Raw genomic sequence first — 15,896 nt, forward strand, 5'->3', positions numbered from 1 at the left:
CAAAGTTGTCCCCAAACAACTGTCCTTCCGCCAAAGGACCAGGTTCTGACGAAGCCAACTCAACCAACTGAGGGTCAATCCGGAGTAGGACTGACTTCCGCCTTTCAGAAGCTAAAGCGCAGTTGGCGTTCCCCAGCATGCAGATGGCACGTTGTGCCCAACCCACTAGGACTTCAGGGTGAATGGCGTCACCTGTCTCTTGAGCTTGAAGGGCCAGTTCCAGGGTCTTGGCCAACGACCCTGAAAGGTCAAGGGCCTTATCTTGGCACGCTCTGAGCACGCGATCAATCCCTTTCTTAGGGTCTTTTTTATATTTCTTGAGGAAAGTAGTCATGGAAGGGTCAATGTTGGGGGTGACGGCCACCTTGTGGGCCAAATCGGGACGGGGACACTCAGACTTGAGGCGTGCTCTCACTTCTTTATCAAAACCTTTACGGAGATGAGTCTCCAGGTACTCCGCCACAGCCGGGGGAGGGAGCCAATCAGAGGACCTAGGGTGTACAATGTCCGATGGATCAAAGGAGAAGGGCGAGGGGTTGACAGATGGGGAGGCATGCTTGTGTTTCTTAGTGCGCTTGCGGGGAGCAGCATCTGAGGAGTCTGTATCAGTGTCAGTAGTGGTATACTTCGGGGGGGTGGGGGGGGACGGTAAGGTCTTGTCACCAGCGGAAGACTCCTTGGATTTATAAATCTTATCATAGGACTGGGCGTGGGGCCAGGTCGGGTCAAGGGCCACCTTCTTAGGGGGAGGGGGACGTGAATGATCCTGTCCAGGAAGAGGGAGTGGCTTATCAGGGACCAACAGTTCCAATTTTTTGGCTAGTGGAAGCAGGGCCGAGGAAAGGGCCTTATCTAGTTTAGCGCCCAGCTTTTGGTCAATTATATCCTCCATAGACTCCTCTTCATAATACTCATAATTGCCCTGGTAGTCGCACGCAGCACCTTCCTCTTCGCAGTACTCAGTATCTGCCATATTCACAAGGAACTTTCAATTCCACTCCAAGTCCCCAGAGGGAAGCACAATTGCCAGCCCAGGCAAGGGCGTCGATCAGGGGAAGTGCCAGGCGCAGGAGCCGGAAATACCAAGTGTTATCAAGCGTATAAGACCAATTCTAGGACTAACGGAGGGAAAATAACCCTTAATCAGCTCTGAAAAGGGTTTCCAAAAATTGCCCCGCTTCCTCAGTCGTTGGGAAGCTAGTGGTTAATGTCCAAGTCCTCCGATTGCCAAAGGGAAGGAAAACGCTGCTTTTCTGAGATCAAAAACGGGCCCTCGGCTGCTGGCCAAACTGCGTGACTCCCCCTTTCAGCTGGGGGTAGAGCGTCTGCGGCACTAAGTGGGCTGCGCGCGCACACTGGCGGGCGCGGGTCCCCGGAGACGCACGCCAGGCCTCAGCCGGGCGCCGTCGTGCGCCTCCTTCCCCGAGGGGGGGCCAAGTCCCTCGTAATCGCGGACTGCGAGTCAGGCGGCCGCGATCAAAGCAGCGATGCAGGGGGAGAGCGGGAGCCTACGGGCGCAACACACGCTCCAAGAGTCATCTAAGGGGCACGGAGCGGGCAAGAAGCACCGGTCCGAAATCTGAAAGGGAAAAAAGGAGCCGATAGCAGCGTCGATCCAAGAACCGCACAAGCAGTGTAAACAAGGTGAAAACAATGCCAATAAACACCAAATCAGTAATCATAAACCATTAAGCACGCCAGAGGCGATATCTTGAACATGAGACCTGCCATAGAGCAGTACAAGCATATAAAGTAAAGAGCACTTATCTGGGCTGCGGAGCAGCAAAGAAAGAGGAGGCCAGATTAGTGTCTCTATACTTTATATGCTTGTTACTACTGTGATTGGTTGTAGTATTGGAGGCGTGGTTCAAAGCCTCATGGGAAATGTTGTTTTTTACCATTGTAGTTTTACTTTCATTGGCTGCTGTTTGTGCAGTAAAGAAATGAGAAAGCATAATCAGAAGCCTCCGGTCCTGCCATAGAATCATGATTGCAGCTCTGTGTATGCAATTGAAAACAAACCCAATCATATTTTTTTTAAAAGCCCAAAATGCAGCAAGTACTACCAGAAAGAAGCCCAATTGCTGTGGACACCAAAAAGTTGAAAAAAGCTAAATAAGTGCAATAAGCAGGGCAGTACAGCGGGAGGCACAGTGCCTGAGGCAGAACCAACACAACTGGGGCAGTAAAAGGAGATGGGAAGTCTGCTGTATTTCCATGTAAGCAGCAATGGCACCAAAGATGAACACAGGGAGACAGTAACAGACCAAGAAAAAATAGAGCGCCCCTAACACCACATAAACATCCATAGTGGAATGAGACAGTAGTTAGTCCCTGCTGCATGGTAGGAACAGAAGAGATAAGGGAGGGACAAAGAGGCAATACTGACCACTGGCAAGCAAGGATTTTTGAAGCACACTGAAACAAACAAATCAAAAGCTGGTGGATGGCTTTAAGTCAACATAAGAAATTACAACAGGTCTCAAATGCTCGACCAAATGAATTGGGCTTCTCCATAGATGCTGCTGTATGATACATTTCTATAAAATGTTAGCAGACATTCTGTCTCGCATTTTAGCTGATTATTTAATTTGTTCACTGAAGTATTGGGATTCAGGCTTCTATGACAGAGGGCAGCATAACACTAACAGAACACCAAAACAGAAAACATTGAAAGACCCCCAACATTGTAAATCACATCGATTGATTGCCCTGAAAAATTCTGACGCCAAATGTTTGACAAAATGCTCAGTCTTCTGATAGCCTGATCAATCTAGGTATGAATCAGGCTCCCAGATATATGAAAACATTAGGGATACAACCTGCATAATTGAAAAGATTAAAAAAAATACATTCCTGCGTACCTATTGGAGTTCAACTCCGAGATAAAATGTAATACTGTGAGCTGGCTATTTATGGAAGCAGTGCCGAAGAGCATTGGACTCCACATTTACAAATTAAATACGTTCTCTTACATTAACAACAAGATGTCCAGATCTCAAGAATGGTTTTAAGGGGAGAGCGCGTTTCTTGTTAAATGGTGTTTTAGGGAGGGTTGTGAATTGGAATTTGCCTTCCCAGTCCCTTCATTGTTTTGTATATATATAGATGATTAAGAAGCTACAGGGCTACGCTGAAGTATATTATTTTGTGAAAACCATGCACACAACAAAAGTCACCTAAACAGCAACTCTGTTCCCCTTCTCCTGACCATTCTATAACTCTTGGTGAGGCCTGAGTTTTTTTTCCACACAAGTGACAGGAAATCACCTTAGATTGTTAGGTTCTCTCAATAATTAGTGAGGGTGATTGTATCATATTTGCCTGGATCCCATTAAATGTTCCAGTAATGATAGGACAGGCCAGCAAAAGACTTTGTGTTGCTTTCCTACTGAAGAACGTGGAGCATTTGCTATTGAACTGTACATTCTAAGAAGTTTATCTGCCAAAGTTAGACAGAGGAAAACTCCATCTACTTTTTTATTTTACAAAAGCATTGATCCCTATAGCCAATTATAACTGTTTATCTCTTGAAGCAATGTGTAAACACAGTCCATTTGAAAATGGCTGCAAAATGTGATCCTACTCATAAAAAAAGGTTGACTTATACTGGTTTTGAAGGATGAAATCTTCTACATCACAATGCATCCAGCACATCACCAGTGATTAAGGTTTGTGATAAGTGTCAACCACTATCAATTTCAGGTTCTTTAATTTGGGATACGAATGTTTATTAAATGTGTGGTGTGTTTATTAGTGTTGTGATAGCATATCTACAACATCGGCGTGTTCCTGTCTACCCATACCTGGAAAATTGTCTAGTGAAGGGGAAGACAATTCAAAATGCTGCACCACACACAATATACATTGCTTTACTGAACAATCTTGAGTACACAATGTGAAACAAACCTCATTTGTAGCTTCACCAGATTCTCAGCCTCTTGGGATCAAGCCTCAACTCGTTTTGAGATAAGTCTGCTATACAGCACATAATTTTCCCATTTCTGAAAATTATTATTCCTTACCGCAGATCACAACCTGTAACATTGTGGAAAGTTAAGAAACTGTTGGGTAAGATGGCATCATGCACAGTGTTTTTTTAAAGTTTCTTTTTATTTAATTAGGTACAACAATGCATAGCAGTACAACACAAAAACAGGAAAATGTGATTCCCCTCTCTCAACCTCTCTCCTTTTCACAACATCTGGCCCGGTTTCTTAAGTGTGATCAGCTGTCTATTCCAATCACTTTTCTGTGTCTTTCCCACCCTGTTCCACCCAGCCTCTGGTAGTCTTCATTTCACCTTATGTTGCTAGTCCTCTGTATTTCGTCGGCATCATGCACAGTCTAGGATCCAAGTGCGAAATCAAAAATGGGCATTCTGCAAGCGTGCTTAGCAAGCCAATTTCCTTGAGGGGCTGGAAGGAACTATTGTTGTTGCAAGAGTACAGCACAAACTCCAATTGTGTGCAAGCTTAAACTTCTACTTATAAATGGTCAGTGAAGATAGCTCTTTAACTTATTAACCACATCGCTGCGGCGGCTATTCTGCCGCAGCGCTAAGGGGGAGGGGGAGCCGCGCGGCGGGCGCATGCTGGTGACGGAACCACTCCGTCACCAGCCGCGGTTGAGCTGTGCTCATGATGGAGCGGTTCCGTCATGACCCCGCCCACCTAATAGAACGCGCCGCGCAGGCGCGAAATCAGCGCCGCGCAGGCACGGCGGCCGGGCCATGACGGAACCGCTCCGTCATCAGCACAGCGCCACCGCGGCTGATGACGGAGCGGTTCCGTCATCAGCATGGATAGGGTTAATAGACTGGAGATCACATCAGTGGCCATTGCTCCAAGACTTTTCAGGATCTACTATACAACACAGTAGTTTCAATACACTGTACAAACATGACAACTGTGCATTACCTACAGAAACAGGAAAGGAAGTCCACCCTTCAGTTGTCCAGGATTGGCATAACAGCTTTGATATTGGGGACAAAGGCTTCACGTTTGTTTTCTTGCAGAACATATTTCAGGAATGAACAACGGTTTTGAAGACCTTTTGAGCAGAAAACATGAAGTGATACACAATGGTAGATCACGACAAAATTTCCCCACTAAACACTTTCACCTGTGGGGAACGCCACTTATCAATTTGTTTTCACCACACAAAACAAAAACAAAATGCCAAAACAAGTCCCTGGACAATGCTAGATTGGTCGCTATGAGAACTACTCCAGCTTAGGCATGTTATTAGTGGTTCTCCTTCTGTTGGAGATAGCAGTACATGTATTCAGCTATTTAACTAATGAGGCACACTTGCTATGCCTTAAGCCGTGCTCTGGTTTACTCGCAATTTTGGCATAGTAAAAAGATTATCCTGCTGCCCCAAAGAAAGGTACTTACTATCTGTAATAGATTGTGTTATCTTTTTTGTACCATATAAAGATGTAATGTATTACCTTCATGCAGAAATATTTTCTCTTCAAAGTTTTAAACACACAGCAATAATGTTTTATAGATTGAAATTAGGGTTTTGTACTTGTGTTGACGAAGTCTTTATTTTGCATGGGAATTAGGTTGACTTGCATACATCTGAAGGAGTAGGGAGTGATAAAAATAGTGTCTCAATTCTTTGTGGTGGCACGTGCTGTGTGTCTTAATACTGCCCTCACTCACACAGTTGTGTGACATGCTTCATTATAGGGCTGCTACCACAGGTGGAGCAAAAGGGCGGGGGAAGACAAACACAACATAAAAGACAAACAATAAAATCTAAAGTTACTGGGATCACTGGAAGTGAAAGTGCAGTGTGGCTTAAAACTAGCTCGGAGGTGTCACTGTGCCTGTAAATTATTCCTGCACCCTCCACCCCCCGGCCAGGATTAAAAATGTGAAGGATGGTGGTGATTGGGAGATGTAATGTGCTCCTTACTGCCAAATCGTCTACATGTTTCGGCCGTGTATATGCGCCACTCGTTCAGGGTCACTCCGGCCTTCTTGACTGCCGATCCCAGAATATAGATATTTATGTATCTCTCACCTCGAATTTCGAGATAGGAGGGTGTCCGAACCACTCGTTCTGGCTCAAAATTAACCCCTTGACTGTACTCTGCTGGTGTACGAGTTTACTAACAAATGCTAAAAATAGTGGGAGGCAAGGAGAGTCCCCCCTGTAGTCACACTTACTTCAAGGTGGGTACTCCTCCTGTAGATATCTCGCCTGCTCCCGCCGTGTAGAATTAGGTTGACTTGTCAAGGTTTTTTAGGGTCTCACGTGTAGGTAGATATATTTTCACTGAAAGTAAAGAAGAATGGCAGAGATTATGAGATGCTTAGCAAGAGCTGATGCTCTGAATGAGAACATTTGAAACAAAGCAATTACTTCACACTTGGAATAAAGGTATCTGTAGGGGTACAACTACTGAGTTGAATTGAAATGAAATGTGATGTAGTCATTAGCTTACATTGTGATCAGTTAGAATGTGATGGCCAATTTAAATGACACATTTCACCTTTTTTGAAAGTATATATTGCACCTTAACTTTAGCTGCTTATTTTTGGTGAAAGTGTGTTGTATTAATTATTAAAATTAGATATTTATGACTTTTTTTCAGTCGTTCCCCCCAGAACATCTTCTTGATCAGATTGTGGTAGACACAAGATGTACGCTTTCTCAACCCAACGTTTTTGATCTAATGGACCTAAAGGTTTGCTGTTATTCAGAATAAGCATCTAATGTCACTTTTTATCCCGTAGGAAAACGGTTTGGAGGGTCTGGTGATTTACGCCGACATATGAGGACCCACACCGGAGAAAGGCCATACACGTGTGATACTTGCCATAAGTGTTTCTCCCGTTCTGCTGTATTAAGACGACACCAAAGAACACACTTTAAAACCAACGAGAGTGACTCCACTATTGCATTAGAGGAATTTCCTCAAGTAATGGAAAATTCTGACCCAGAAAGGTCTCAGAATGGTGATTCATTCACTCACAACGTTTCTCTTACATTGCTACCAGTGTCAGTTAAAATGCCTGAAGATTCAAGAACTGAATTTAATGGAAATCCTACAGGATCCACCTGTAAAATACAATCCATGACTGTACACCAAAATATCTCAGAACCCGAGAAGCTGCGGTTTAAAGATAATAAGGTTCCTAAGCCGCCTTCTACGCAGCAAATGCCACCTCCTCAGCCCTATGTTTATGAAGAAGTTGAAGTTCAGTCTTCAGAGGAACCATATCAATCTGACAGTATGTCTATTGTTCGTTCAACCATGGCAATTATGAATTGTAATGAATTGTAATGCTCCATTAAGCAATAGAGCAGCTACCCTGGCTTTTAGGAACTTTAAAGGGCCTTGTTACTGCAGCATACTGCTTGAATTTGAATGACGGGGCAGAGTGGAACTGAGTAAAGCCAGTAAGCATTTTAAAACTGTAATTGATAGGAGGCACAACGAAAGCACATGTATATTTTCAAAAGGTGTAGTCTGTCTATATTTATTTATGTTAAAATGAATAATATTCTTGCTTTTAGAATGCCCAGCTTGTTAATATTTCTATCCCGTTAATAACAAAAACTCACTCTATTGCCTCCTGTACACGTCGTTGCCCATTCAGGTTTTATTGCCTTCACGTTATACGTTTCATGATTTGCTTTACTTTTTTGAAAGAATGCCTGCAAAATATGTAAATGTGTTTGAATGATGCTTATGAGTTATTGTATCTTTAGTGTTCAGGGTCTTCGGTATGCGATGAATACACTGATATTTTTGATTTCATGGTTAGTAAACTTTATTGGTCTCTTGTTTTTCTAGATTAAAGACAAACTTCTAAAATGAAAATGTTGTGCAAAGTCAGTGCGTCAAGAAACATGATGTTATTATTATTTTAGTATTTTTCATTATAGCATGATATGCTATTGGTAGCATGTTTCTTACAAATTTGTTAAAGTGGAGCCAGCACATCATGCATTGTCTAGTGTTGGGCAAAATAATTTCTGCTTATAAACTTTGTATAAGACAAGTCTCACAACATGAAAATGCAATGCTTGTCAACTTCAAACAGTTTCACCTGTGAGAGAAATGTGCCACAAGTTGCGAGTGTTTGTAGTCTGGTTGCTGTACTTTTAGTCTAAGCGGCAGTGCCCATCAGAGGCTGCAGAGGAGAGAAGAAAAACTGGGCTAGTCAGCAGGTCATAGGCACTTTCATTGATCAGAACGACAAGTTAGTGTGTGTAGAAAAGTACAACAGCTCTAGAGGGTACAAGCTTGAAAGACCCACACGCTTCCTATGTACACAACAAAGGAGTTAGAAGAATATTGTTGTGAGTAGCCTTGCAGGAACCACGGGACAGCTGCTGAGTTGCAACTGAAAGTTTATTGTAGAAACACAACCTGGCGTCAATCCACTTCAAGGAATCCGGGTCAACTGACTTCTCTCGAGTGTTATCAGCCTCACATTCTAAGGATAGAATTCGAATAGATAATGTTCCATCATAACACATCACCCTCCCTTACACAAATATAAGCAAACCCAATAATATATAAGAACACTGGTAGAAGCACAAAACTAAAACATGAGAATGGAAAACAAAACATAAAAATCCTTACCCAAAAGTAAATACAAGAGCATAAAGTACCCTCAGAACATAGACCTTAAGACTTGTACCTATGAGACATATCACCTTCTCGCATATTCCTGCAATTAAGAGGGAGGCCTGTGAACTCTGACCTCAACCCCTTTCCTGGAACCACTTTCTCCTTCCAGTACAATGTATTGTTCCTTACACCAACGATCACTAATAACTTCTACATCACTCGTGAACATAGCTCCTGAAAATCCTTTCTCTTCACAGTCTACTCCCCTCTGGTACAGAGCCACATTGCGCAAGTTCCACCTACACCGACCACAACAAATGTTCCAACACGTTCTAGATGGAAAGGACCCCTGAATTTGCACAGCCCTCCTTTTACCCTACTACTAGAACTTATTTTGAACCAATCACCTTTCTTGAACTTGACACCATCTGGTTCATGGACATGTTCACCACCCAAAACCAACCATTCCTTTAACCAGGCAGGAACTAAACTGGTTTCCCGGGGAACGTCCCCTCATTTGCTGAAAGGGACATCTGTGTGTGACACTTCGTACTGTGCTGCTATACGGCCATAACATGTCAGTTATCTGTTTTCTAATAGATTGTCCATTGGAAAACGCAAGTTGAATAGTACCTTTGATTAATCTATTGGCCATCTCCACGATTCCATTGCCCATGGGATTGTAGAGAGAAGTGCGAGAATGTTTGATCCCACATTGTTCCAAAAATTGTTGCATTTCATTGGAAGTTAACTGTGTGCAATTATCAGTGAGTAATGTGTTGGGAACACCTTACTCCTCAAAAATTCTCTCCAAGGTTGCAATGGTGGATTTTGTGGTCACATCCATAAATTTCACAATTAACCACCTAGAATGGACATCTACAGTAACTGCAGCAAACCTCATTTGACAAGTTAACTCTGTCTTGGTGCCTATATAATCTAAGGATATGGTGTGTCAAGGTGTTCCTGGATCATCAATACGACCACTCACACTCTGACTGCCCACACTCAACCTTTTCTCATTTTCCTTACAAATACTACAATTTTACACCCACCTCTTGACTTGATCATATAGACCTGGCCCCCAAAATTCTTCTTTAATCCTCCTGCTTGTCATACTTTGCCCTAAGTGCCCCTCATGTGCTAATGTGAATATGTGAAATCTCAACCCCACAGGTGGTTCAAAACGATCACCCCTCATGATTATGTCCAGACCAGTCACAGATAATTCGTCCAACAGCTTCCAGAATGGCCTAGCTGGCATAGACACCTCGTTGGCACCTTTTTTTTCATCAACATGACCTCTTTCAGCACCTCATCCGAGCACATTTCCTCCCCCCATTCCACCGTCGTGAACTCCTAACAGCCAACCCTTCCACAGTCTTTCACTCCAAAGACATCCGCAACAAACAATCGGCCTGCACATACTTCCAACCATTTATTAAAGCCAACATTATAAAGATATTCTTGTAATCTGGCGGCAAATCTGGCCAGCCCTGTAGACCCTTTACCAGCACCACCCGCAGATTTTGATCAGAGGTTTATGATCTGTGGTTAAAATGAACCTCATAACCCACATCTATACTCAAAAATATTCCGCACCCCATACTGCAGCTAGGGCCTTCTGTCCAATTATGGAATAGTTCCTCTCTGCTTGTGTGAGGGTGCGCAAAGCAAAAGCTACTGTCCTCTCTGTTCCATCTTGCCTTTGCGATAGTACTACACCAATACCGGTAGCACTGACATCAACTGTAAGAAAGGATTTGCACTTGGTATCAAACGAAGCAAGAATCCCTGCTTTACATATTTCTCCTTAATCTTCTCAAAATAAATCTGTCTTATTCCTAGACAAATTTGTTGCCCTACGTAAAAGTTTCCTCATATTCTCACTTTATCAGCAGATCCTCTCACAAATTTAGAATAATATTCAATGAGACCTAGAAAATATCTCAATTGATCTTTGTCTTTAGGACATGGTGCAGATCTTATAGCCAAATGTAGAAAACAAGAACCCCCTGTAAAATTGGTAAGACAATTCCTAGGACAGGGTAAATGTATAATGGAAAAGAGCTCCTACGCAACTGAACAGTTTAAAATCTCACTCATTGTTATTAAGCTTAAGGTAACCGATCAAGAAATGCTCAGATATATTTCAAATTCTTTAATAATCAAATATTAAAATCATCATCATCGTTTAAAGATATTTAAAAAACATTATTCAGAACATAATTTCTTATCATGAAAATACATTAAAAAACCAAAACGTGGAAATGGTTAAGTCTTCGACGCGTGTATCGGCGTAAAAAATGCCTTCGTCAGAAGTAGCCTCAACTTTATCTTCAAATTATTTAAAAAGCCGATCCTCTTCCAAAAGAAATGTTTTATGCTGGTATCTTAACGTTTACTGATGATGGGCAGTGATCAGAAATGTCAGCCGGATGGTCCACAATGATGGCGAAACCCTATAGGCCACACGTTACTTGTTCCACCTTCTGTTGTATATATAGATAGTCTGAAAGAATAATGAACGAGTGAACGTCAAATAAGTCTGCATAAATCGCAAACTCCTGTTGAGAGAGATGCGGCTTCTGAAATGAAATGAAATGAAATGGAACTTATACCACGCAGACTTTGCCCGAAAGCATCAAGGCGCCTATAAAAGAATCATAAAAGGCAGAACCAACAACTAAGGGTAAGCTTTGGCAAAAAGCCACGTCTTCAGGGCTTTCCTAAAAGTTTGCATCAATGGCAACATCCTAAATTCACGGGGCACAGTGTTCCACCATCTAGGAGCGAGGCTAGAAAAGGCTCTGCCTCCCCACTTGGCTCTTCGAACTCGGGGTACTGAGAGAAGAAACTTCTTTGAAGAGCGAAGGTTTCTCGGGGGGGCATAAGGAATCAGAAGATCTTTTACTCCTCCATTCTCTTTCCTAATCAGGGCCCCGTAAACCAAACAGAGGACCTTAAAAGAGACCCTGGCTTCGATTGGGAGCCAGTGCAAGGATTTCCTAGTGGCAGTAGCCGAAGACCTCCTAGGCAAGTCCAAAACGAACTTAGCTGCGGCATTCTGCACCGTTTGAAGTCGTTGTAGCAGGCATTTATTTACTCCAGCATAAAGGGCATTGCAATAGTCAAGCCGAGAGGCTATCAATGCAACCACAATTTGCTTCCGGGCTTGTACGGTCAAATAGTGCTTAATCTTCCTCAAGATCTTGATAATGCCCCAACAGGTGGAAATTGTCCTGTTGACCTGGTGGCCCATAGCAAGGGCCGGATCGATCATAACCCCCAAGTTTCGTGCTAAGAGGGTGGGTACAGGGCAAGTCCCCAGAGAATGGGGCCACCATTCCATCGACCAGATGTCCTCCTTCCCGCCAAACACGAGGATCTCCGTCTTCTCGCCATTTAGCCTCAATGAATTGTCAATCATCCATTGAGCAACTGCCTCCATACAGTGTCTAAAGTTGGCGGCAGAAGAGTTGACAGGCTGGGCGAGAGACAGCAAGATCTGGGTGTCATCGGCGTAGGAAACTACCTCCATCCCGAACGATCGTATGAGCCTGGCCAGTGGGGTCACATAGATGTTGAAAAGGGTCGGACTTAACGCCGACCCCTGTGGGACTCCACATTTTACCGGCAGGGATGGAGATAGGAACTCCCCCAGCTTCACTCTCTGTTCCCTCTGGTCCAAGAAGGAGGCCAACAAACTTAGCGCAGGCCCCTCCACCCCTATCTCCCTCAGTCGAGATGTTAGGACGAGGGGAGACAGGGTGTCAAACGCAGCCATGAGATCTAGCAGGATCAGCAGGGTACTCAAACCCTTATCAACTGTGGTGCGGATGTTATCAAGCACCACAGTAAGGGCCGACTCCGTGCTGTGACCCTTTCGAAATCCGTGCTGCGAATGATCCAAGAGACCAGAGGTTTCCAGAAAGGATGCAAGATGCTGGTTCAGATGGGTTTCCAGCATCTTTGCTGGGGCAGGGAGCAACGAAATGGGGCGAACGTTTTTATACACCTCCGGGTCTAAGGTAGGCTTTTTCAAGAGGGGTTTAACCACCGCTTTTTTCCATTTCTTCCTGTTCTCTAATAGTTCTGTGTTTCGGGGTGTCGTGCTAAATGGCTACCTGCGTCTTTTCAATCGGGATATAGACATGAGCAGTGTTTAGGCTTTACCCCTCCACTAGATATTGTGCAACCTAAGTATTCTACTTGTGTAGTTAAGAACACACATTTATCACGGCTCATAGTCATGCCAACTTCCTCCAACCTCCTCAAAACCTGACTTCGAGTGGCATTGTTGTTTAACTGTCTTCCCTGAAATCAAAATGTTGTCTTGAAAGTAGACATTTTCCATGCCCTCAAATATGTTCGCCGTCATCCTCTGAAATACGCTCAAATGACATGCAAGTACATTGGTATGTCCCTTCACTGGTGATGAAAACAGTTAAAGCTTTCTTCCATCATAACAAATACCTCAGCATGCCTCTACGCCAGTCTACCAGACACCCCTCCTGAATTCTCCCCATTTTCACATGGCAATTGAGCATAACGATTGCCTATTCCTTCTCTGAGGGAGATGAGAGAACATAGAGATTCAGTAAGGGGACTTGAATACTTGGCTCATCAGATCAGCTTATACCCAGAAATGATGTCTATTAATGTCAGACCAACTGATCACTCAGATTAAAAGTCATAAAATAATTAAGTGATCTTGTGGGAACAGTCCACCCTGAACTGCCAAGCCAGGTCCTCCATGGACTGAAAACAAGCATCCTGGGATCAGTTTCGGAGTATTACCCCTCATTAGCCTGGCTAGATTGAATCCAGTGGCACAGCGAGCAAGGGGCCCACGTCTGGGCATACCCTTGGCCACTGAGGGTGAACATAGCAAACACAACAAGATGATGGACGGAGTACTGAAACTTTTCAACCACTCACTCCCAGAACTGGGTTTAATCCATCGTTCTTTTGCTCACTATGCCATCCCAGTTTGGGCCCAGCCATATGCTAATCAGTCTTGACCCTGTTCCTCAAGGGAACAGTCCAGCCCGAACTACCAGGTCAGGTCCTCCCTGGACCGGAAACCAGCAGCCTGGGACCGGTTTCGGGGTATTACCCCTCATCGGCTAGGCTAGCTTGATTCCAGTGGCACAGCGAGCAAGAGATTCAACCCAGATCTGTGACTGGGGGTGAGTGTCTGAATAGGTTCAGCTCTCCCTCCATTATCTCCTTGTGTTTGCTTTGTTCGCCCTAAGTTGGCAGGGTATGCCCAGACATCGGTCACTTGCTCACTTTGCCACTGGACTCAAGCTAGCTTGGCTGATCAGGGGTGTTACTCTTGACACCAGTCCCAGGAGGCTTGTTTCCGATCCAGGGAAGACCAGGGACTGCGAGTAGCTCTGGAGGCGCCGCAATTCTTAAGCGCTAGTGATTTTGTCCTCTTTTTATAACCTGTGAAATCGTGTGCAACTCTTGTGCTCTGCATTTTAAAATTTGTGAATATTTTAATTGATACTATTTTAGTGTGTGAGTTGGGGCACTGTGAACTACATTGTCGGGGGCATTTTAAACGTTTTACTATCATTACCGACCCCGTTCCGCCGCGGCTGGTGTGCCGTTTGCGCGGAGGGCGGCAACCACTAGTCCACAGAATCCCTACTTCCGGCAGGACGCGGTCTAGTCGTCCGCCGGAAGGAAGGGTATTTAGCCACTCATGCACCGGACGCGCAGCGGTCGAGCGCAGCTGGCGCGCCGGATGCGCGCCTAAGGCAAGCCCGTCTTGGCCCGTCTGCGGTCGGCCGGGCCTTGGGCCAGAACCCCTGTCGGATCTGGGTCAATCTTGGGCTATACTCGGCAAGAGCTGCTCGATCTATGTACGACGGTCAGCCCACAGTGCAACCATGGACTGGATCCCAGTAGGGGGGATGCAGTAAGTGTCTGTAAGTACTGTGGTATCAAGCTGAAGGGTGAAGCCCCAGTAGGAGGCACTACCAAGAAAGTTATCTGTGCACTGCTTAACTGTAGGTCTATAAAAAAGCACAACATAGAAGTGCGGGACCTATTTCTGGATAACAATTTAGACATTCTTTTTGCAACAGAGACCTGGCTTGATGGGGAGTCAGACCCTGAAATACTAGAAGCCCTGCCCCAGGGATATGGCATTTGTAGGCAGGACAGACCCCGCGGAAGGGGGGGGCGGGATTGCATTGATCCATAGGGACAATATTATTTGCACTATGGAGCCTGCTAGTATAGCGGGCAGCGAGACAGGGGCGTTCTCTATAACAGTGACCAGTAATATGATTATTAAAGGCCTACTAATTTATAGACCCCAGGGCGGCAGCAGCAAGTTTGTGGAGAGCTTAATATGCAACTTGTTATCCCCTGCTATGAGATATGATAAATTCCTCTTACTTGGCGATCTCAATATGCATTTCGACGATGGATCTAACATGGCGGCCCAAGAGGTACGCCAAGAGCTGTCGACCATGCAACTGACATTACAGTCGACACTTCCTACTCATCGGTTAGGTCATCAATTGGATCCTCTATTTTGCAATTGGGAGGGCATCAAGGCCGGGCCCCCTGTCCCGATGGTCTGGACAGACCATTACTTAGTTCCTTTTTGCTTCAAATTCATGGAGGGCAGCAACCCGAAGAATGGAAGTGACACCAAAAAGAAACAGAGGAAGTGGGCTAAATTTTCTTTGGACACTTTTTATGCCAGCCTAGAACAGGGGGGTTCCCCAGATGGGCTAGGTGTTACTATTGATGAAGCTTGCGCGGCTCTTGACAAACGTATTGAGACGGCCATAGATCTGACTGCCCCCTGGTCGATGAATGGCCCAGCGCGCCGCACTAAATCAGCTGCCTGGTTTAATGCTGAGTTGAAAGAAGCTAGGACAGCATGCAAACGTATGGAAAGAGCCTGGAGAAAGGGCTATCTTTCGGAGGCGGGTAAGGCGTATAAATTCAGCCTCAGGCACTACCACGCCTTGATTAGAAAAACCCGCTCAATCTACTACACTGACTGTATTGATAAGGCTGAGTGTTCGACTAAGGAACTCTTTGTAGTCTATAAGGAGATATCATTGCTGGCTTCAAGAACCGAACAAGTTGATTCCTCTGTACAAATATGCAACCAGATTGCTGATTTTTTTCTATAAGAAAGTGCAAGATATTTATACCACCTTTCCTAGTGAGGCCAGGATTGACCTCAGCAGTGATTCGCCAGTGGAAGGTGCTATCTTGGAGGAAGACAGCATCAGTATTTTCTCAGTCCCGGATGAGGCTA

At 44.6% G+C, this 15,896-nt stretch overlaps 1 protein-coding gene across 1 annotated transcript in view; it reads left to right on the plus strand.

Annotated features, from left to right (window-relative positions):
* The window catches only part of ZBTB49 (zinc finger and BTB domain containing 49), a 201,524-nt gene extending 193,687 nt beyond the window's left edge, over positions 1–7,837 (plus strand). The window contains exon 8 of the mRNA XM_078678479.1: positions 6,753–7,837. Coding sequence (XP_078534605.1) covers positions 6,753–7,303 — 551 coding nt within the window. The 3' untranslated portion in view covers positions 7,304–7,837. The remainder of the gene's footprint in view (positions 1–6,752) is intronic.
* The last annotated feature ends 8,059 nt before the right edge of the window (positions 7,838–15,896 follow it).

The sequence above is a fragment of the Lissotriton helveticus genome, chromosome 2_2, assembly GCF_964261635.1.
Source record: "Lissotriton helveticus chromosome 2_2, aLisHel1.1, whole genome shotgun sequence".
NCBI classification, from domain to species: domain Eukaryota; kingdom Metazoa; phylum Chordata; class Amphibia; order Caudata; family Salamandridae; genus Lissotriton; species Lissotriton helveticus.